The sequence below is a fragment of the Dipodomys merriami genome, unplaced genomic scaffold (assembly GCF_024711535.1).
Source record: "Dipodomys merriami isolate MVZ:Mamm:240054 unplaced genomic scaffold, mDipMer1.0.p SCAF_31, whole genome shotgun sequence".
NCBI lineage: Eukaryota > Metazoa > Chordata > Mammalia > Rodentia > Heteromyidae > Dipodomys > Dipodomys merriami.
The window spans coordinates 3,933,562-3,957,759 of record NW_027204604.1 but is presented as its reverse complement, the minus strand read 5'-3'; the positions used below and the strand labels follow the sequence as shown (position 1 = coordinate 3,957,759).

The following is a 24,198-nucleotide window of genomic DNA, read 5'->3' as shown; positions in this document are numbered from 1 at the left end:
ACAGGGAAAAGCAAGCTATTTAGGAAATATTTAACTATGTGTATACATATATTCATAGTTCTAAATTCTAATGGGGATCTAGTTAAGCTATGAAATACTGAGGTAGGGAGGTTAGAACTATTTAAAATATTAACAAAGATCTAATAGTACTAATTCATAGACATATGTGGCAAATCTTGCCATGCTTCACATTAACCATACTTTGAGGGTTTACATGTAAACTACTCCAGCTCTTCTATCACATCATGCAAAAATGAGTTACAAAGAAGAAGTAGCACAAGGAAGAAATAGTTTCTGTTACTATTGAACAAGTTAAAAATGTCAGCGACAATAATGCCTATGACTTCCAAAGTCTGGATCACCTGCTAGGGACAATTCCCAATTTCCCAGGAGTTTAGGAAGAGTTAAGAGACCACTGTGGGAACAAGCCCAGTCCTCTGTAATAAGCAGCTGATATAATAATCAGCTGATATAAGGTTTTAGCTGAGGTTGCTGGACATCCTCTACTCAGCAGTGACAAACAACCCCCTTCCAGTTGACAAAGACCAGCACAGGCCCCTAAAGGGCCTGGGGACAAGCCACAAGGCCTGACAAGGCCCAGCTAAAGCCTATGTATTTCTTCCTTGTGTGTTTTTAATGTTGACCAGAAATAGGGAATGGACCATCCTACATTCCCACTTCTCACCTTGATATGGGAGGCGTTGATGTAGCCGGTGTTATTTTCTTTGGTTGGTATCAGCTCCACTCGATTCTCCTCATATGGGACAACTTCTCGGATTCGGCTACGCTCAGCATTTTCTGGCAGAGCTGCAGTGCTGAAAATGCCATTTGCCTTTTTCTTTGGAATCTGCTCGTATTCCGTAAACACCATTCCCTCTTCTAGTTTCTTCTTCAAGGTTCTGAACTACAACAGAAATCAATCTTCAGCTTCCTTGAATTGCCTTGTGTCTAAGACCTCCAAGGAAACAGCTGACTTTCAGTACTTAACAAAGTGTTGAACAATTTCAAGATGTGTAACTAAGATGGTACTTGATAATTTGGTCTCATTATTTATTAACCATTCAGCTAGCTTCTCTTGGCTGATAACCAGGTTATTTTGTACTCCCACTATAAACTGAACTAGGAATGAGTGAGAGCTGAAAAATCAACACTTTTGCTATTTAAAATTGAGAAGATTGGTCACGTTAGCAATCAGAACACTACTTCTTCACACAGACAGCTCTTGTTCATCTAAAACAAGAGTTTAAGTGTCGTCTAGCTTTGATGATTAAATTCTTCTCCCTTTTCCCACCACCCCTCTACCAAATTACTAATTACAATAGCATGGTATTACTTAGATGAACTGATCTCTGTAAAAGTCACCTTTGGTCCTACCCACTGAAAACCTGCTCACAGAAATTTAACATCCTAATGTTACTCACACACTATTAAACTTAGATAACCTGTTTCAAAATGTTTTGAAAGCAATTTCAAGAACCACAAGGCGCCTTTCACCTCCTCTGAAACACATGAAGTTTTTGCTCTGCAAACTTAAAAGTCCTCACATTGCATTAGCCTAATAACTATAGGTTCCCTGTATTGTACACCCATATATGGATGGATATATTTAAAACCCTATTAACACTTGGAGAAAACACTTCCTAGGAAATAGTAGTTATTCACACAAGACAGAAACAGAGATCTCTGGAAATTGCTTAGCTTTCTCATCCAAGGTCATAAAACTTTCTGGCCAAGCATCCACATATTAACTTGGTAAAGGAAGAAGCATCAGATAGAGGGAAGAAATGATTTAAGGCAGCACAGTGAGACTAGATCTTCCTAATCTCAAATTGAAGAATTCATGCAACCAGGAGAGCTGGCATGTCTGGGCAAGGAGAGAGCTGTTGACATCTGGAGACCACAGAGAATGAATCACAGGACTGACAAGCCCGGCACTCACCCTCTCATCCATGGGAACTCGGATGGCAGCGTGAGGACCGTCTTCTCGCCTGGAGACCCGCACCACTGAGAGCCCATTCAATGCTGCCAACATCAGGGGCCGCTTCTGTGCCTCCAGGCCTGCCATCTTCTGCTTCTCTAGATTCTTGAGGCAAGAGAAGGCATGTTCTCATTGTTTGCAATAGCATAGGAAGGTTGGAATGTGTTTTAACCTCCCCCAAAGCTGTAAGTCTACAGCCAAGGAATGCAGACAACCACCACTGGTAGGGCAAATTCAAACACAGCCCTCCCATTATTCCCACTTTGCCTGAGGAAGCCAGTGCCTACAAGACCTCAAGGTTTTATTGTTAATTAATTCATCCATCAGATAGGTAAATAAGAGACATCTTAACAAAACACATCTCATCCCAAGGTTCACAAAGGAAAGTTAGAAGGAGGGGAGGGAGGTTAGAGCAGTACACTTCAGAATGATAAAGTCTGAAGGAAAATAAAGTTTCATGAATAACCCGAGTCAATCACAACAACAGGCCTTTTGCAACGGGCTGACTGGATTGAAACATCTGGTATGTTTCTGACTGTTTAAGAGATCCAGACCCAAATGAGAGGGAAATCCTCCTGAGGAGTTCAGATTAAAGATGGGAGCTTCCTATTTGTATCTGGTCAACCCCCCGCCCCTGCCAAATAAGCGCTGATGTCATTTAGCAAAGACACTAACACTGAAGACTGACTGGAGTCATGTAAGATGATTACTAGCCATTGTTCTTCTCACTCCATCCAGGGTCACCAGCATTGGACCACCATGGTCTCCAGCAGCAACGGAGACGTCCTCACTGGACGTCACTAAATGACGGCAGCGCATGGAGCAGCTCGCATAGGAAAGAGTCTTCATGTGTGGCTTTTCCACACCAAACCATTCTCATGTATACCTGTAGTCTAACCTGAAGCGGTCTGAGCCCTGGCTGCTCCTGAGCTTCCTCTTAGGAATAGATGGAGGCACCATAAACCTCTTTACTCACTTCCCACAGCCCACTAAAAGCTTGTCCTAAAGGTCGTTTGTCTTAGAGAATAAGGGAAGGACAGAAGGACTTCATTTAGCAATAGAAACAAGTATGCTAAGTGTGCTGGGCCCTGAAGTCAGAGCCTGTGCGCCCTCAGAGCTGGCACTATCCCTCTTGAGTCACGCTGCTAGCCTGATGTTTTGTTGATTAATTGGAGATGAAGTTTCACAGATTTTTCTGCCCGAGCTGGCTTTAAACCTTGATCTCCCAGATCACAACTCAGCCTCCTAAGTAGGTAAGATCACAGGCATGAGCTACTTAGAAACAAGTTTGGCAGAGTTGAAGATTTGATGGAAACATTGGTGATACCAAATTTGCAAATTCATCTGGCTATCACAGATGAAGGAGTGACTTAATTCCTGATTTCAAGTCCTTGGAGACTTGATTTCTTAGTCTATCATTGGTAAATAGATTCCTCACAGGTGTCTGGATGGTAGATCCCAGAGAGTGGGCTGACTATTCTATCTGGAGATGACAGAGTCAGCAGTACACAGTTAGTGTCTCACTGTCTGCACAACTTCTTCTATACTCAGCATGAAGCCTTCCTGAGTCATGCTGCCCACAGGACACCTGCTCCAGTGCCCACCAAGGGCAGAGGAGAGTGAATGGTAACAAGAGAAAAAGGGAGCCAGATTTCTGCTGAGAGAAACTACTGCTTTGGTTTCTCAATTCCAGGCATCCCCTAGAGCAAGACTTTGGACTTAATGTTTTGTTGGTTTGTTGGTTTGATTGGTAGTGCAATTGAAGATGCAAGAGCTTTGGGAAAATGGTCTAAGATGCCCTGCTTTCTACCCCTTCACTACAATGTGTCTGCAAACTGACCCTTAAGCAGAAAGGAATGCATGTATCTTTCTTAAGAAAGGACCATTACTTGCCTAGGGACAACTGAAGCCTCAGTGCTCATCAGACCATCTCTTAGTCCCTTCTTTATTCTATTAGCTTTCCATCAGAGACAGAAGTCCAACAATGGAAAGATCTGACCTAGCCTTTTCCTCTGACTTCAGTTACTGCTGAAAGCAAAGCATCTTCAAGGCAGCAGGCCTGAGTCATCCATCAAAGAGGCGAGAAACTCCACAAGGCTACTAAGCACCGCCCCCAGGGCAAATTCTCTCCATACTTGTGCTCCACCTTCCGCATGTCCAAGTGCTTAAAGTCTCACTGTCCTCCTAGGATGACCCAGGCAGCCTTCCATCTTCTACCTTCCTAGCAGAGCTGCTCACGGTGAAGAATAGGGGTGAGATTGTGTATTTAAAAAAAAAAAAAAGATGAAGAATCATCATGAGCAGCCACTGGTATGGTTCCCACCCTGCCTTGCCTCCCAGTTCACCAATGATTCCTAACCATTCTTTCTTGTGTGTGCCAGTATGAGGGTTTGGACCTTATCTTTTTGGCTCCAAATTAGCACTCTACCTACCACTTGAGCCACAGCTGAACTTCTGGCTCTTTACAGATTAACTGAGATAAGAATCTTAAGGATTTTGCTGCCTGAGCTAGCTTAGTTAGAACTGTGATTCTTAGATCTCAGCCTCCTGAGTAGCTAGGATGATAGGCATGAATCACTAGTGCCCAGCTTCTAACCCTCCTTCGAAGTCAGAGAACACTGGCAGAGGGTAGTAGTGCTTGAATGCATAACTGACTAAAACTGGTGGGGTGGGGGGAGGGAGGTTATCATCATTGTGGGTAATGAAAAACCCATGAGGCATTATTGTTAATGAACTAGGCGTTAAAGGATGAAATTTGCTAGTTGTTGTTACCTACATGGCTGGAATGGAATATCCTGTGGGAAAGAATAGAAAAAAAAAAAAAAAAAAAAAAAAAACTCTTGCTCCTTTCTGACAATGTGCTGAGGCTCTACTGGGGACCAGTACCATGGTTCTAACTTAAGGCTATTTATTTAATATGGGTAATGAGAAGATGAACACAGCCAAAATGAGGCTACAAAACCATGTGGACACTATTAAGTATCAACTTGGCAGGAAAAACAGCTTTAGCTGCATGCTTAGACTAATAGATTCTTGATGCTAAATGTTTCTCTTAAAAAGTCTAGGGCCAGAAGTGTTGGAAAAAAATCTCTTTATACCAATGAATTACTTCTTTTCTAAGCTAGGAAAGCTCTCTCCCATAGCAACCACCCCTACACATCACTCCATCCCTAGCCAAAGGCTTTCTTTGCCAGAGGCATAGGTACAAACTTCATAATTTCCCTCTTGCTTTGCAAAAAGTGGAAAAAGTTATGTCAGTACCAATGCAGTACTGATGGCCAAGAGCGTGAGGCCAAGTGGCCTTGGGTTTTTCTAAAGTCACAGAGTTGTCACAGATTCAACTTCTCAACCCAGGAACTTGGCTTCCTTAACACGTTGACACCTGATTATCCTGTTCAAGCTGGCTTCTGAGGATAAGTACGGAGGACTTAGAAATAAGAGTCCAATGGACTCCAGCGAAGCACATTTTAAATGGCAACCCATATGGACTTCCTAAAAGAAGACCTGGCTATCTGCTAGTCCAACTGAGGTGAAGTAGAAGTTTTTGGGGTTGACGAGTTACATAATTAAGAGATTTTCTTTTAAGTAAGTGAAAATTTCCAGGAAAAAACAGACGTGGGAAAATTTGTTTTCTAAGTAGCAACTACCATTCAACAATCATATTAGTAAGAGATCTATACATAAGTTCACCTATTACCTGCACTGTCTTGCTTTGACAATAGTCCTGCCCTTCTAGACTGTTTCAATTCTGAGGAAAGGTTGTGCACATTTACTACAGCTTCAACTATAGTAAGTTTGCATACAACATAAATACATAAATACATACTTAATAAACACATGGAATCAATACACAATAATATATACATAGAATAAATTTAATGGATTGAAACTCAGCAGTCCACTTCCAAGTAATACATCCAGTTAATATAATTCTCTTGAATTTGTGTTAAACATCTATTGAAAGAAAACCTGAAAATAAGGCTAAGATGCATTATTGCTTAGGCAGCAGGGCAAGCTATCCTGACATACAGAACTATACAGAAATCAGTGCTCTGCAGAGATATTATCCTTTGAATATTGAGTGACAAAGACTTATTCCACTTAAAGAAATAAAAAACCTTACGAGGTATGGAGGTAGCTCACACAAATTACAAGTCTGAGCTACACTCAATAGCAAAATGGTGATGTATGTACCGACTACAATAAAACAAAAACAAAAACAAAAAAACTCTATACCAAGTACATTTGCTAGAGGTTACATGCATTTCAAGGTGCAAATTTTTCCAGACCCAAATTTTTGGTCTGAGGTCAAATTCTCCTTGTTTAAATACCCAATGACTCTTGAAAACCCAAACACCTCCTTGGCACCCCACACCGGCTTCCATCCGTAACAGGTGCTTCCCCGTGGAAGGTGGCTGGCCTGGCGTGGGAGGCACTTACCCGAATCATCATCTCTCTTTCTATGATGCTATCCTCCAGGGAGAACATCTCCGACACGGGTCTCTCCTTCACCGGCTCTTTCTTGACCCGCTCCTTCACGCTGGTCAGGTCGGGTTCAGAGATGGAGGGACCAAGAGAAGACCCGTTGATGGCCAACTGGTCAGCTCGGGAGACACTGAGGGCCTTGGCTGGCCCATGCCTCAGCACCCTGGCTCTGGCGATGGCGGGAGGGAGGTTCCCCTGGTCATGCCTCAGGGCCCCATTGCTGACACTCTTCCTTGGTCCAGGGTACTCAGGAGGGGGCTTGTTGGGAATCCGGGCGAGGGCGGCCTGCAGCTGGGCACTGTACTCTATCTTCTCCCGCAGCACAGGGATCTGGGCCACGGTCTCGGGAGCCTCTTCCTCCTCTTCGCTCTCACTGCTGTGGATCAGCATCGTGGCATCGGAGAAGGTCTTTTTGTGGTGATACTGTGGGAGCTGGTGCACGTCGTGGGCCCCGGGCCCCTCCTCCGGCGGCCCCTGCTCCCTGAGCGTGTTGCGGCGTGCCATGGGGATGTGCAGTGACTTGAGAGTCATGGCCTCCATGCCCCGGACCATGCTGCTCATCACTTCCAGGCTGTGGCGCTTGTTCACGGCGCCATGGTGCTTGGTGGCCGTGAGGGGCTCGCTCACCTCCTGCAGAGACTGGTGCACCACGGGGGAGCTGTCTTCCTGGAAAGTCTTCACTGACAGCTGTACCTTCCGGGTCACCAGGTCTGGGCTGCTGCCGCTGACATACTTGTGGCGGTGGCTGGCAAGGTCTGGGGTGCTGGTGGCAGGTCGGGGACGGGGGTAGGGGGGCGGTGGCCTGAAGAGATAGTTTTTGAGCATATGGGCTGCGCTGTAGTTAGGGGTGCCTTGCAGCTGCATGTTGGCCAACTCTGGGGTGCTCACCGTGTGGGAGATGGCACTTGCCCCCGCTTTGCTTGGCACCATGTTATTCTTTGGGTTCATGTGGTCAGAGGGACTGATAAGTTTGTGACTGTATCCCCCCTGTGGCCCATATGGGACAGTGTAGGGATGTCTCTCCCGCATCTCTGGCTGGCTGTACACCAGGTCCTCTGGCTGGTTGTAAGCGTGAGTGTTGATGATGTTGAGGTTCCGCAGAGACTGGCTCTGGCTGTCAGCATGCATCACCCCTCTCTTCATCTGCCTCATGACTGTCTCGTAATCAGGGGTCGGCCTATAAGATGGCACGATGATAGCACTGTGCCGGTGGCTGGGGATGTAGTCCGCACGCATGATGTCGCTCCCCGGGATACTGAGGTTGGAGGACATGGGAGAGGCCTGTACGAAACTCTGCGAGCAGCTAAGGGAATTGATGCTATGAATGCTACACACACTGCCATTGGTGACAGTGCCATTCACGTAATTTAAGTCCAGGCTGTTGTGAGAATTACAATACAAGGCTTCTTCGTTCCCATGGAAGATGCTGTCTAGAAAAGTTAAAACAGGCATGTGAACCTTCACGGCATGCTGATTCAATAAAGTTCATCCCAGGTTTGTGAGATGATTTAAATCTTTAAAAAAAAAGTGAACACCCATGGTCTCTACCACATACTCTAGAGAACTGACATCTTAGATGAGTTGTCACTAAATGGAAGGGACCCCTTAGAACCTACTGAATGAGTGAACCTAAGCAAAGAAGCGTAGGCACATAGTATTGGTATTGCTAAGGTAAGCTCCCCATTTTGCTGTGAGCTTTGAAATCAATCTGTGACAAGAGTCTCGTGCTGGATAGGCCTATCGGTGTGAAGGGCTCAGCATTATAATTAATTATAGTTAATTAATTATGGTTTAAATGTGTACCTGGAGAGATACCAAGGTGGATTTCTAAAGTCAGGCCCATTCTGGATACCCAGTATTATGCATGCATGCTCATATGCACACGCATACGTACACACACACACACACACACACACACACACACACACACACACACACACACACACACACACTGTAAATTTAAGCATGAGCAGAGGAGACAAAATGGCCCAATTCTTACACTGTAAATTTAAGCATGAGCAGAGCAGAGGAGACAAATTAGAGGTGAAAAACTAGAAGGTGACTGAAAGCACTTAACTGTATGAAAAGGAGATGCATTAACACAGAGCCAATCAGATGAGACAGGCATGAAGAAAGGAGAACACAGAAGGCAACAAGCACATTTATCCACCTCCAACAGGATTTAGCACCTTCCCACAGTGCTGGGATAGCTTGTCTGCTTGTACAAAGTCCTGCTGTATTAAACTCATAATTCTTTTAGTTTTCACCCTCAAGCTTTCATATTGCAGAGGATTTAAATTAGCTCGAACTGGTAACAGAGAAACTCATGGTCCATTTTGTACAATGCCAACGTCTGAGGGTTTTCCGCCATCTCCTTTTTTATTTTTTGAGATACAATTAATATAATGATTAAAATGTATCAATTTTCATATCCTAATGCCATCATTAACCTTTTTTTTTTTTTAAAAAATAGCAGTACTGGGGTTTGAACTCAGGACCTTATGTTTATCAGGCAAGTGCTCTTGAACCAAGACTGTAGCCCTTCCATGGACCTCTGAATCCCAGTTTCTCTATCTATAAAATGGAAGTGACAATACCTTGGGTTTAATTTGAGGATTAAATGATACAATATATTGCAAGTACTTAGGATCCTGGCACACCATAATGCTCTATAAATGTTCATTGTTATCCCTGTAATTGTTATTACTAATGGAATGGGTTCATTCATGCATAGTGCATGGGAGATGTTTTGGAAGAAAAGAGGAATAAAGCAGATTTTGTTTACTCTGAGAGGCAATAAATAAGTGCACTAAGAAAAGGGCTGGAGGGAAAGATGAGAGGGAAAAAAAAAGCTAATAGGGCTAGGCAAGCGTTGCTTCCATGAACCTGGGAGCCTGCATTCACCAACACTTGAGAAAGTCACCAAGAGCTAAAGGCTTCAACATGGGTGACAAAGGTGACATGTACTGGGGGGACAAGGCATTCGCTTTCCTTTCTAAGCTCATTTAGAAGGGAAGGAAACAGGACTGTGCCCACTGCCTTGGCCCTTCCAGACTTTAAAGCTGTGGTCTACTGTCCCCTCAAGCAATGGCAAAATTAAAGCAAAAGCATCACTGTCATGTTAAAAACCATTTAACTTATTCTTTGCTTTACTGGTACTCGACTTTTTGTCTTAAGAAAGGGCTAAGGCCAGCCACAGTTACCTTGTGAGGTGTGCGTTTCCGAGTAGTGCTCGCCACACTGGACATGCATGGGAGGCAAGATGTATGGCTGCTGCCTCGGCTGAAACAGAACACAGCAGATTTGGGAAGGCCTTCACAGACTCACCAGAGAACCAAGCCCAACAATGCCCCCCATCCTCCTATCATAGGAAACGCATTGCAGCTCCTTCTCCAGCCACCCCTAGGACTCACCTTCTTCCATTCATCTCATTACAAAGTTTGAGACTAGAGAAACAAAGGCAGATGGAGCTATGCATTATCTATGTTCTCATACACTTGTGAAGTTTTCTATGCCTTCTGTGATGGAACAAGAACAAGAACAGCCTCATGATGACCCAAGTAAGAAATAAAAAAGATGGATGCCTGCTCTGTCCTATCCAAACGACCTCCCTCCTGAAGCCAGAAGCTCCTACATGCCAGCAGAGCTCATGAGCCTGGTTCACAGCTCCACAGCAACCTCAAGCAGGGTCACAGAGTTAGTGTTAAGCTGGCTCCCTGGAAAATCCATATACAAATCTAACATGTGTTTTATACCAATGTATGTGAAGCTCTCAAACCCATTTGCTCACTCCTTCACCCATACCGAACCAAATGGGGAAGGGCTGGGCAAGAAATCTATTCTCACCATGCCTCCTACCCAAATCAGCCTTTTTCCTGTGGACCATGACATAGTCTCTCTCTCTCTCTCTCTCTCTCTCTCTCTCTCTCTCTCTCTCTCTCTCTCTCTCTCTCTCTCTCTCTCTCTCTCTCTCTCTCTCTCTCTCTCGCTCTGCCCCCCCAACCCCCTGCTTCCGTGTGTATGTGTACACATGCGCACATGTGTATGTCAGTTATTTAGCTTGAATTCAAGGCCTAGGCACTGTCCCTTAGCTTTTTTTTCTTCTTTCTTTTTTTTTTTTTCTCACAGCTGGCACTTTACCACTTAAGCCACAACTCTACTTCTGGGATTTTTCTGCTAGTTAATTGGAGATGAGAGTCTCATGCACTTTCTTACATGGGCTGGCTTGGAACAGAGATCTTCAGATCTCAACATCTTGAGTAATTTACAGGTGTGACCTACTGAGGCCCAGATTTTCTCACAGATTCTTAAAAATGTCCATCTTGCCTCAGCAGGAACCACTTCCTACTGCACAGGAGAGTAAAACTTTGAAAAAATATAACTCTACAATTCAATGGATTAAAGATCTGGTGAGCCAACAAAGGGAAATACAAACATTCACCATCACTCTTTAGCCTTTTGGCCAATGTCAAGTATAAATAACAGCAGTATCCTTACTATGATGTAAAGTAAATTATTTGGCCTAGCTAGGTAAAGTTTCCCATCAAGCAAATTCAGGTCCTTCCTCTCCCTACCTCAAATACTATCCACTTTAAAGGTGTATTGAGCTTCTAGTAAGAGTTTGTTTGAAGAAAAGGTTTTGATATGGGGGAAAAATCTTTCTGATTATATGCTACTGAACTGAATGGTCTCTCAAATTTCCATTTGCTGTGCAGATTCTTTCAAGAAACCAAGAGCCAGCAGGGGTCACACTCCCATCCAGTTTCTGAAGGTGTATGTGGGGGGAAGGAAGTAGGGAAAAGGCTCACCTGTCATTTTCTCTGCTACAAAGGGTGCTCACTATCATGAAGACAAACAAAGAAGAAAATGGAGGCAAGGCACTCAACAATGCAAAGGAATCAAGAGAGCAGTTCCAGGAATCAAAAGGAAAGGTTGTCAATGCTCTTAAATATTCCCACCCATCCTTGTGGATGATTTCTAAGTTGCAATCCAAAAATGTATTTTAAAAAATAGCAATACAGTTCAAGTCAGATTATGTCATTTGCTTTCAATAGCTAGGAGGGATTTGTTCAAGGGAATAGAAATTCATGGAAGGTAAATATGGCATACTGCTCCATCCTGCTCTCACATCTAAAACATTTCTAGAATTAACGAACTATATGAACTGGCACAAGTGTACAGGCAAAGGACAATCGTAGCTACTCCTTTAACAGCAAACTCAGGGTTATATTATTTATTTCAATCCTTTCTGTTCTCCTTGCTCCTTTTCTGCCAAGAACTCTTGCATGCCAGCTAAACACTCAAGGGCTGAGCTATATTCCCGAACTTTATCACATTTATTTCTCTCTTCCAATAGATGATTCCATTTCATTCCTGGCCTGCTAATAAAGAAATATATGAAATGCCATAGCATGGGCAGCAGGAAAGGAAAAGAAAATCAGCAATTGGCACTCTTGGTTGTCAGAAAGGAGGCCAAAAGACAATACATGTGTCCTCACTCATGTAAAGAACCATTGGTGAATGGTTTAAACCAAAAGGGCAGGAGAAATGGGGAAACTCAATTCCACTTCATATGGATCATCTTCATGCAAGGAAAAAAAGGTAATAATCCAGATTCTGGATAATCAGAATGAGAACAGATCACAAGATTGTTTTAGGCTTAAAATACTATTTAGGTATTTTGTGGACTTAACTGAGAAATGATCTAATCCAGATATCTTGACTGTAAAAAAAGGGGAGGGCAGGGGAAGAAAATAATATTATCAAAGAAGACAAGAATTAAAAAAAGCCCCAGTTTCTTAAATAAACCTACTAGGGCCGCCAGGGGAAAGCCTAAAGAGCTTTTCATGATCTCTAGGCAAAGGTCACAGGTGAGATAAGATACAGAAAACTGACATTAATAGGAGTCATATAGGCACTCAGGAATTCTCATGTAATGATATAATGACTCAACTCTAGAATTCCAGGAGTCCATTTTTACTCATTTTGCAGGAAACAAAAATTGTCCTCACGACTTTCCTTCTGCAAAACAAGTTACAGATGTGCTAAAGGTAAACACTACATAGGAAGAAAAATTCTATTTGAAGGCTGTTCTAATCTAGCAATATGGAACAAGTGCTCAATCTAGAATAAGTGGTCTTCATTGATTCTGTTCTTCATTGACTGTGTACAAAATATCATAATCTAAAGCCAAGAACTATGATAAAAAGCAGCAAGAAAGGTGAAAGAAAACCAATTCTTCACATCATATTATTCTCAAGTAACTGCAAATATACACATTATTCATACGATGAAGGGAAAAGTGAAAATTGAAAAGGAAGAAGGTAAGATTTACGGTGGAAATGTGGATCCGTCTGATTATTGACCATAGGCTGAAAATCAGAAAATACACAGTCATTCTCTCCCATCAAATACTCTACCTGAGGAGACCATTTAACTAGAGTCACCCAAGTTTTGCTCATTTAAACAAAAGCAGCTTCTGATGAGTTTGTTAAGCTACCTCTGTGGTAGTGAACACAAAAGTGAGCTTGTAACTGAAGATATGTCTCCTTGCAGTGAGCAGAACAGACGAGCAGGAGGAGAAAACTGCAGACTAAAGGTACATACAAAACTCAGAGGTTATATCCTGAGAGGAGCAGGGATAAATACCAGGGGACATAATGGATGTTCACAACTCTTAGATGGCTGAGACCCTTCTGTATTCTCACAACATATCCCTTTATTAGGAAACACTAGTCACATCCTCCCCCAAAGTGTTTACTTACTGAAGATTTTATACCTACCAGGGAGGACCGGCTCCAGGTGGGCTGCCGTCTGATGGGGGGTGGAGAGTTTGATTGTCTTCAAGGAAGGTTGAAAACATAAGGATGACATGATTATTTAGCAGATATAAAAAGGCCATACAGACAAGAAAGAAGAAGAAAAAGAGACAAGATCTTGAAAATTATATCCAAATCTAAACACTGCCCATGTCTGGATACTGATGCTAAGAACAATATTGACTTTTTTTTAATTCTCTTTATTCTCACAATGTTTGCAACATACAATATAAAACATTGGGGGCTGGGAAGGTGGCTCAGTGGTAAAGGGCTTGCCTTGCATGCCTGAGGCCCTGGGTTTGATTCCTCAGCACCACATAGCAAAAAGAAAAAAGCCGGAAGTGGTGCTGTGGCTCAAGTGGTAGAGCACTAGCCTTGAGCTGAAAAGCTGAGGGACAGCGCCCAGACCCAGAGTTCAGGCCCCACGACTGGACCCCCCCCCAAAAAAAAAACTATATAAAAAAAGCAATATAAAACATTGTGATAATATTTACCAACTAATACAACAAGAATGAGGCTGGGCCACTCCATGGGTTTAAAAACTGTTTCCTTTGTACCTTTGAGCAAGTGCAAACTCACGCATAATAAAAAGTATGAAGCAACAAGAAAAAGTATTTGTAAATGTTTCTAGTTAGTCAAATGAAATTCCCAAATAGCTAAAATATTTTTCACTATAAATAAATATTTTTCACATATTACAAATATTTATCTGAATACTTTTTTGGTGGAAGAGGTGCTTGGGATCAAATCCAGAGCCTCATGAATGCTACACAAACACTGTAGCACCAAACCACAACCCCTGAACCAGAGCTCTTACATCTATGCAAATAAGAGTTTAAAAAAAAAAAGTTAGTGAGAACTAGGAGCATTATCAAAACATTGGGAAGTGAACTAAAAAAACGGTTCTTTATTTATTCGTTTATTTAGTTATAAAACTCTGAGCTTTAGTGCCTGCTAGGCAGGCATTCAACCACTTGATCTACATCCGGAAACCTTCTTGTTTTCATTTTTTTGAGAAGGATCTCTCATCTATGTCCTAGGCCCAGCCTGGCCCTCCATCTTCTTATTTCAGTTTCTTTTTTTTCTTCCTCTTCTTTTTTCATTTGCGGTCAGTTATGGGGCTTGAACTCAGGGCCTGGCACTTTTCTTGAGCTCCTTTGCTCAAGGCTAGCGCTCTACCACCTTGAGCCTCAGCACCATTTCCCATTCTCTGGAGGTTAATTGGAGATAAGAGTCTCAAGGATTTTCCTGCCCATGCTGGCTTTGAAACACAATCCTCAGATCTCAGCTTGCTGAGTAGCTAGGAATACAGGCGTGAGCCACCAGTGCCTGGATCCTATTTAACAGTTTCTATGTATCTAAGATGACAGATATGTGCAACCACTTAGCTACTGGTTGAGATGGTCTTACCTAATTTTTTTCTGGGCTGGCTTTGAAGCTCGATCCTCCCAACCTCAGCCTTCTAAGAATAGCTGGGGATATAAATGTGATCCACCAGACCCAGATTCAAAGGTGCCTTTGAGAAATAGGTCTCAAATACCACACAATGTTTTCCTTAGCCCTAACTATTACCATTTAAAAAATAAATTCTTCCATCTAAGGGACTCTCTTTATTCTGGCACTTCACAATTCCTCAGGCTTTTGGTTATAAAAATTTTTTTTCTTATGAAATAATGGAGACAATACAGCAATGTTAGAGTAGCCACATACAGTATTAGCAGACCTATGTCAGACACCTTCCCTTACTTCTCTCTCCCCAGGTGAGAAGTTAAGGAAGCATTCCTTACAAGGAGCTATGCTTACAAGGTCACAAGGAGGAACAGAAAAGCCAATGACAGTCTTTTCTTGAGGTTAGAGAATGGAAAGTTTCGGGAAGGAAGGTGGACATAGCTGCTCCTGTGTACAGAAGGGTCCTGATACTCATTTCTAAACTCTACAGGGATGTCTGGGCCTTCCTATAACCCGTACTGAGCTTCTGGAATTGTATATTGAGTTTAATGTGTTTGTGGGGAAGACTCCCATTTTTTTAATCATAAAGAAGAACATGCCATAATGTGCTATGAAGATATTTGAAAAGGTTATTACTACAGAATTTCTTTTCCTGGTTTTCAGTCTAATATGTGATGTTCGTTAATATTTTTTTATGTTTATTTCTTTTTTTTAAATTTTTTTATTGTAAAGATACTATACAGAGGGTTACAGTTACATGAGTGAGGTAATGAGTACACTTCCACTTCCTCTTGAACATTGTTACCCCCTCCATTGTTTTCCCCCTACCATCCCCTCCCTCCCTCCCTTCCCCAAGGTTCTTTTTTTTTTTTTTTTGATTGTGATTAAGTGATTACTTAATTTCCAGAAATTCACAGTATTGTGGAATAATGATGCTCATTTAAAGTCACAAGTTCATTCTAACTTTTCTGGAGCAAATTGTCTATCACAGTCTATAATATATAACGGTGCTCACATGTTATATACCTATATGTGATCAACAGCATGGGGATATTTGGTAGTGGTTCAACCAGATGAGTGGGAGTTCTTTGTTTCTTAAGTCCTGTTAGTTTTGTCATATCACCTAACATTTTGGATTTATCATCCACTTATCAGGGAGACCATGTACTGTTTGTCTCTTCATTCTTGGCTTACCTCGCTCAACATGATTCCTTCTAGCTCCATCCATTTCCCTGCAAATGCCATTATTTTGTCATTTCTAATGGCTGCATAATATTCCATTGTGTATAGATACCACAATTTTTGGATCCATTCATCTGTGGTGGGGCATCTAGGTTGTTTCCATATCTCGTTAATATATTTTTAAAAGACCACTGATGGTCTTTTTAAAAGGCACTGATGGCTCATGCTCAGGAGACTGAGATCTGAGGATCACAGTTCAAAGTCAGCCCAAGCAGGAAGTCTATGAGACTATCTTTAATTAACCACCAGAAAACCAGAAGTGGTGCTGTGGCTCAAAGTGGTAGCGCACTAGCCTTGAGCAAAAGAGCTGAGGGACAATGCCCTGAGTTCAAGACCTGTGACAGTTCCTCAACCTCCTCCTATAACACCCCCACAAAAAAGACCACAAAAGAAAAATACTGGAAGTGGCACTGTGACTCAACTGGCAGATCACTCGTCTTGAGCTGAAGAGCTGAGGGACAGCACCCAGACCCAGAGTTAAAAGTCCCACAACCAATCAAAAAAAAAAAAAAAAAAAAAGAAGAAGAAGAAAAATACTGAGCAAATACTACAGTAAAGCTACTTGCTGAGAAATAGTTAAACTGAAGACAGCAGCAAATCCCACATTTCTGGATTTTTTAAAACTATCCACTTTATAGAAGTCAACTACTGAATTCCTAGAGACCACCCTCCAAGGTCAAAGTCAGAGCAGAGTGGAATGGTACAGGGAGCCAAAGGAATCTACTCCAGACGAAGGCGTGGTGGGTTGCACGTGAGAACGTGTGTGGAAGAAGATACAGCTGCTTAATTTGCTACATCTCCTCATTTAACCTTTGCAAACCTTGCTGGTGGGCTAAGCCTTTTCAGACATACTTTTAGACCCCAGCAGTATCTGGTTTGAAAAGGCCTCCATCAGATGGAGGGGAAAAAAAGCCTGTATTGACCTGAGGAATCCGTTTCTAAAGCAGCCACGTTCTCCAGCAGCGGCAGCTGTAGGGCAACATTCTGCCACACTTGGATGTGTCCACTGTGGGAGTGGAAAAGGCAGCTCCTCTCTTGCATTTACATCCCTGATACGCTTTGAACCAAAATTAAACCCCTTGGGTACCCAAATGGCAAACTTGGCTGAGGAACTTTTTTTGAAGGCAACCAAAGGTAAAGACGACGCCAGAGTGAGCCCCAGCACGCCATCTCCGAGGTCAAGCCACGTGGAAGTGCCCTCATCAAACTCCCCTTTCTCATCTTTATTTCCAAACTAAATTAAAAAGACACACAGATTTGTGACATCTCTGAGTGCCTTCCAAATCTGCCTCTAATTACCCTGGCCTCTCATTTGCAGTCAGATGACATGACCCAGGAGCGCACGCAGGGTTAGCCAACTGTGTGAGCAGAACGGGGCTGAGGATGACAGGAACACCTGCCCTTTCAAGTTGGCTCATCGCTCTGCTACCCACTTCTGAGAACACTCCACATCTGACACGGAGGGGCACCCCGGCAAATTGGGAACTGCTCGGTTCTTCCGAACTCAGAGCCGAAGGTCGGAAAGGCACTAATGTGGCCCACCCATCCGGGCAGTTAAGAATTCACAGTCAATTTGTGAATTATTTGCTCTCTGCATATGGACTACACATAGACAGTCTTCATCATTAAAGTTCTTTCACTCCTGCCTGGCTTCAGCCTACTTCACTGGCTTCCACAAGGATCAATGGGAAAAGAGCGAATAGAAGGGAGTGGTTTACAACCCCATAAAGTACATGAGTTAATCTGACAAAGCCAGGTAGTGAAAGAGTAAAGAAATTGACTTACTCAGTGCAGATTTTGTTTTGTTTGTAAAACTTGTGCCGTGTTGTAAATAAACGGGAAATATACTTGGCGTTTTCAATGTCATCCTTGGAAGGGACGAAGAAAAAACAAAACAAAACACAATATTTTATTCGATTAAGATATGCATTTCACTAAGATTCTTCTATTCAAAGAGATATCTCTTCTTCCCTCCAGTTCTGGGCCACGAAACAAATCAACCTGCTGGATTTCGGTGCATTGCAGCCATGCCTGCAAAGCTCACCAGAGAATGGTGGAAAATGGTACCCACTATAGAATTCTTCATGTCCAAGGCAGTGGGGAGCTGAACTGATAAACTGGCAGCTCCTCACCTACTTCAGAATGAAGTGCCTTTCAAGTAAGCAACAGAAAATCAAGGCACGGCAGAGTCCACAGTGAACATCATGAAGCTGAAGGCAGTGAGACACAGCCGCAGCACCGGCTGTAGAGCAGGGACTCAAGAAGGTCAGTCACCCAGCTGACTTTGGATAAAGCTTGGGCTATAATGGGACCAAAAAATTTGGGTCAGCCAGCAAAAGAAAATGCAATAATGTCACACAATCGGGGCTTACCCGACGATGGCTGTGACTAGAGTGCCCGAGAATGAAGCCAGCCAGACAAGGAGACACATCACAGATAAGGTGGCCGGCCAGCGGAATCGATATCCTACAGGCCAATGGTCAGCACTCAAACCTGGCATTGTAAGCATGGAAGTTCACCAACACTACCTTGAAATGAGTAACAGTAGCACTGGGCAAGTACTAGAAAAGTATCTGTTCCAATAATGATTCTCTCAAGATACAGAGAACAGGCCAAGGACATGAAGAGGGGAAAGCCACCCCGCAGCTCCTCACCAGGCCCCATCTGTGCTGTCCCTTTTGCTCACCGTGTGGAATAAGGCAGTCTCCTCCTTGTTGATGAGCTCTACCAGTATGGCCGACTTGTTATGCGTGATGCTCCCAATATCGTTCCACCTGGGCCAAAAGAAACACAACTATTTGCCCACAGATGTCTTACGAACTCAGCATCAGGTAGTGTGGCGTCCTGTGCTACTGTCAAAATCCATTTTGCAAATGTGATGGAACTGCTTTATTTTTCAATGTTAAAGGAGAGAAGATGTACCTATTTACGTAAGTAAACATTCTATACATTCTATGTTTCTAGGTATTGATACACATAAAATGAAGTTTATAGATAAAATAAAGCTTACACTCATAAGAGAGTTTCAAGAGACTATTACCGCTTTTACCCTTCATACACATTCTAACCTGACAAAGTATTTTCTAATAATCCAACCTTTTGTTTATGCTAGGCCTTGAGCTTTCTAGGCAAGTGCTCTGTCACTTGAGCCATATTCCCAGTCCTTTTGCTTTTTAACTTATTTTTCAATTCAGGTCTTGTGCTAACGTTGTCCAAATCAGTCTTGGATTGTGATCTTCGGTATGGGCTACCATGTCTAGCTTTTTTTCTTGTTTCGATGTGTAGAAGGGATGGCCCATTAAACATTTTTATTAATACAAATTAATTGTTGCAAGGGATTTCACTGTGGTATTTCCATATATGCATATATGTACTGTGATCAAATTCACTTCCTCTATTATTCTTAATAATTCCTTCCCTTTCTTCCTTCCTCCCTTCACCCTTTTAAAATAGGCTTTCACTGTCACTTTTGTATATATATAATGTATTGAGATTACTACCCTCTCCTTTCTCCTTCTTATTCCCAATTCTCATGTCCCAATAGGCCCTCCTTCTATATGTACACAATCATAAGGATGATTGTGATTTTTTTTTTAGGTCTAGATTCTGCGTATGACATCTGTTATTCTAAGCTTAGCTTATTTACTTTTGAGCCAGCATAACACTACTTTTTGCCCTAGCTGGCCCTGAAACATGGTCCTCCTACCTTTACCTCCCAAACATAACCCATCTATTTTATTACAGAAGAGAACAATATTAAGAATTCATGTGTTTTCCAGAACCTAAAATGAAGAACTCATATAGACTCTATATTGTAATATGTACTACAAATAGACTATTATCACCCAGAAAAAATGTCAGGGCACACATACATATTATGCACCCAGACACACACCCGGACACACACCCAGACACACACACACACACACACACACACACACACACACACACACACACACACACACTTCCCTTCCCTGTCCTATTAGAGATTTAAAAATATATATATATATATATTATTGTAAAAATTCAGTACAGAGGGGTTACAGTTACATAAGTAAGGTAATGAGTACATTTCCTATAGAGCATTGTTACCTCCTCCTTTGTTTTTCCCCTACTATCCCTTCCTTCCACACCTCCCCAACTCCTTCCTCCCCTCACCCAAGTTGTAAAGTTCGTTTTCTTGTATATCTTCTCACAGTTACAATGGGTCAACTAAAGATTTTGTTTAAAAGGATATATCCCCCAAAACACCAAAGGGGGAATAGTTCCCATTCTCCTTGGAGCCCGTTCTCCACCATATGTTACTACTGCCTACCTTTCACTTGGAGCCCCATCCTATAACTCCCTACCCTCTGTAATTCCAGACCCACTCCTTATGCACTACACTGTTGGCTTGTTACCCTTCCACCATCTTCTGCCTGGATAATTCCTTTCGGACTCATCTTGTCTAGGAAGCCTTTCCTCCTTTGTAACCATGCACATGGAGAAGGACTTGCTGGAGTTCTCTACCAGCCCCCACACACTGGAATAAGATTTCACTTCTATGACTAGATCTCTCGTTTGTCCTTGTTAGACCACAAGGCCCCATGCTCCTGTAGACATTCTGCTTCTTCATCTATGCACCCCAAGTCTTAAGCCTACTGCCTCTCACAGAGCACTCAACAAATATTTTTTAAAAGGATGAAAATTAGGGCTGGAGATGTGGCTCAATAGTAGGGTGACTGCCTAGCATTTAAAATGCCTGGGCTTGCTGATCTCCAGCACTGCAAAATATGAAATGAATGAATGAACAAATGAATAGATGAATGAAGGATCGAGTCAATAAAACACAGAGCAATAGTAATAAATAATATCACCTCTCACCTGTACACAATACGATTCCTTACCTCCACATATGTGATTCTCACATTCAATAGGGCAGCTAGTTTTTGCTCCTAGTATAGAGGCAATTTATTTTATTTTTTTATTTTTATTTTTTTGGGGTCCAGTCGTGGGTCCTGAACTCTGGGCCTGGGCGCTGTCCCTCAGCTCTTCAGCTCAAGGCTAGCACTCTAACACTTGAGCCACAGCGCCACTTCTGGCTTTTTTCTTTTTGCTTATGTGGTGCTGAGGAATCGAACCCAAGGCCTCAGGCATGCAAGGCAAGCGCTCTACCACTGAGCCACCTTCCCAGCCCAATAGAGGCAATTTAAATACAAATGAGTGACTCAGCCACAAACCTCTCTATGGTTCGGGGCTGGATGAGTTGTCTACCTGGGGCTTCTAGATTTTTCCCTGGTCATCTGTCCTTTACACATGCAATGTATAAGTTTAATGTTCAGTCTGTCTTCGGAGGTGACACACTGAATGTGTTCAGCCCAGCGTGGGCCCAGCTTCCTTGTCCACCAGTTAACAGCTACCTGGACTCCAGCTCTTTGTGCCTTAGTGAGGGTCTCATGAGATAAGATAACTTGGTTTCCTCTGGCTCTGTTCCTCTGCATCAAAACTACCAAAGCTTTTGGAATGCTTCTCCACCTACCACATGCCTCCTCTGGAGGCACCATGAACATGGCCCCATAGCAAAAGTAAATCTTCTTGTGAAGAATTTCAAAATAAGTGGGAAAAAAAGCCCCAATGTCAATGATAAAGCTTATCCTCATCATACTCGAATAGCTTTTCCTTTTCAGACCCATGGTGAAAAATCTATCATCAATTCAACTTCAGAGAGTTGGTGGGATAAAAATGCCTGGCCAGTTCTGAATGAGCATAAAAATTTACAGACTTTCCTTCATTTATTCTTTGTTGCTGTGACTTCGAGTTGACTCTCAGTTGTGTCCAAAGGTCAAAAAGTTTATTCTAACCCCTAAAGATCTCAGATCTTATTCCAGGCTCAATAATATCCCTATTCAAAGAGCAAGGGAAAAAAAATTATGAAAACAACAGCAGGGTGGGGACCAAGGGAAAGAAAAGCCAGTCAGGAAGCTTTGGGTTGGAAAACTGTTTCAAAATGGCCGGAATTATAAAGGGGATCCAAATAGGGAAAGAAGAAATAAAACTTTCCCTCTTTGCAGATGACATGATCTTGTATTTAAAGAATCCCATAGACTCCACTCCCAAATTACTCAAGCTGATTCAAAACTTTGGCAAAGTAGCAGGTTATAAAATTAACCCCCAAAAATCAATGGCTTTTCTATATGCCAACAATGAGAAAAGTGTGGCTGAAATTAGGAAAGCAACTCCATTTGTAATAGCCCCACAAAAAATAAAATACCTAGGAATTAACTTAACCAAAGAAGTGAAGGACCTCTATGATGAAAACTTTAAAATCTTGAAAAAGGAAATCAACACAGAACTTAAAAAATGGCAAAACCTCCCATGCTCCTGGATTGGCAAGATTAACATCGTGAAAATGGCAATACTTCCCAAGGCTATCTACAAATTCAACGCGATACCTATCAAGATTCCACCCTCATTCTTCAAGGAAATAGAGGAGGCAATCCAAAAATTCATATGGAACAATAAAAGACCCCGAATAGCAAAAACGCTCCTCAACGGAAAGAACACTGCTGGAGGAATATCAATACCAAATTTCAAACTCTACTCTAAAGCCATAGTAATCAAAACAGCTTGGTATTGGCATAAGAACAGACCTCAGGACCAATGGAATAGAATTGAAAACCCAGAAATGAACCTACAGACCTATAGCCATCTAATCTTCGATAAGGAAGCTAAAACAATAGAATGGAAGAAAGACAGCCTCTTCAGTAAATGGTGCTGGCAAAATTGGTTAACTACATGTAGAAAACTAAAGCTAGATCCTTATATATCACCCTGCACCAGAATCAACTCCAAATGGATCAAAGACCTTGAACTCAAAGCAGACACTCTGAAAACATTACAGGATGGAATAGGAGAAACCCTAGGTCTCCTTGGCTCAGGTCGAAATTTTCTGAATAGAGACCCGGAAGCACAACAAATCAAAGAAAGGTTGGACAAATGGGATTGCATAAGATTGCAGAGCTTCTGCAGGGCAAATGACATAGCTGGCAAGATCAATAGAAAGCCCACCGATTGGGAGAAGATCTTTACTAGCCATACAACGGACAAAGGTCTCATATCAAAAATATACTTGGAACTCAAAAAATTAAACCACCCAACAACAAATCCTCAAAGAAACAACTGCCCAATAAATAAGTGGGCGAAAGACTTAAAGAGAAGCTTCTCTGAAGAAGAAAGAAGGATGGCCAATAGACACATGAAGAAATGTTCAACATCCCTAGCCATAAAAGAAATGCAAATCAAAACAACATTGAGATATCACCTCACTCCAATTAGAACAGCAAAAATCAAGAACTCTAATAACAACAGATGCTGGAGGGGATGTGGACAGAAAGGAACCTTACTTCATTGTTGGTGGGAATGTAAACTTGTTCAACCACTTTGGAAAGCAGTATGGAGGTTCCTCAAAAGACTTCACATAGATCTCCCCTATGATCCAGCAATCCCACTTTTGGGCATTTACCCAAATGTTTACAAACAAGACCACACTAAAGCTACCAGCACAACTATGTTTATTGCAGCATTATTTACCATAGCTAAGATATGGAACCAACCCAGATGCCCCTCAGTAGATGAATGGATCAAGAAAATGTGGTATATATACACAATGGAATTCTATGCCTCCATCAGAAAGAATGACATTTCCCCATTTGTTAGGAAATGGAAAGGTTTGGAAAAAATTATATTAAGTGAAGTAAGCCAGGCCCAAAGAAGCATAGGTCCCATGGTTTCCCTTATTTGCAATATCTAGTATAGGTATGAGTCAAGCGGAAAAGGCCAGATCATGTGATGTTAGGAAAATGAACCCTTAAATATGTATTTTAATGTTTTCGTTTCTTTCATGCATGTATTTCTAATGCATTTATAAGATTATTCCTTTATTGCTTTGTATGTCCCTCCCCCACAGTGTAACCCCCGCTTTCACTATATTTGTTATCAGTATATCATGTGGAGGAGATGGGGACAAACAAATCGTTTAAGGATTCAGGTGGACCTGTTGCAACAATGAGAAGTACAAAATGTCATGTCAAAACCAGCTTTACAATTTAGGTGGGGGGGGGGGAGGGGGGTATAATTGGGTGGGGGGAGGGGGGTAAAATTGGGTGGGGGGAGGGGGGAGGCAGGGAAGGGAAGTGAAGGGTAAACAAAGGAGGAGGCTGCAATGCTTGGTAAGAAATGTATGCATTA

General features: G+C 42.3%; 1 protein-coding gene across 2 annotated transcripts in view; it reads right to left on the bottom strand.

Moving 5' to 3' along the window:
- Ptpn14 (protein tyrosine phosphatase non-receptor type 14) overlaps positions 1-24,198 on the bottom strand; it is a 149,120-nt gene that overhangs the window by 13,110 nt on the left and 111,812 nt on the right. For both annotated transcript variants that reach the window (XM_070041505.1, XM_070041504.1), the window contains exons 9-15: positions 18,659-18,746; positions 17,758-17,840; positions 13,246-13,303; positions 9,667-9,745; positions 6,419-7,893; positions 1,940-2,083; positions 686-904 (exon numbers count right to left, since the gene is read on the bottom strand). In XM_070041505.1, coding sequence (XP_069897606.1) covers positions 686-904; positions 1,940-2,083; positions 6,419-7,893; positions 9,667-9,745; positions 13,246-13,303; positions 17,758-17,840; positions 18,659-18,746 — 2,146 coding nt within the window. The remainder of the gene's footprint in view (positions 1-685; positions 905-1,939; positions 2,084-6,418; positions 7,894-9,666; positions 9,746-13,245; positions 13,304-17,757; positions 17,841-18,658; positions 18,747-24,198) is intronic.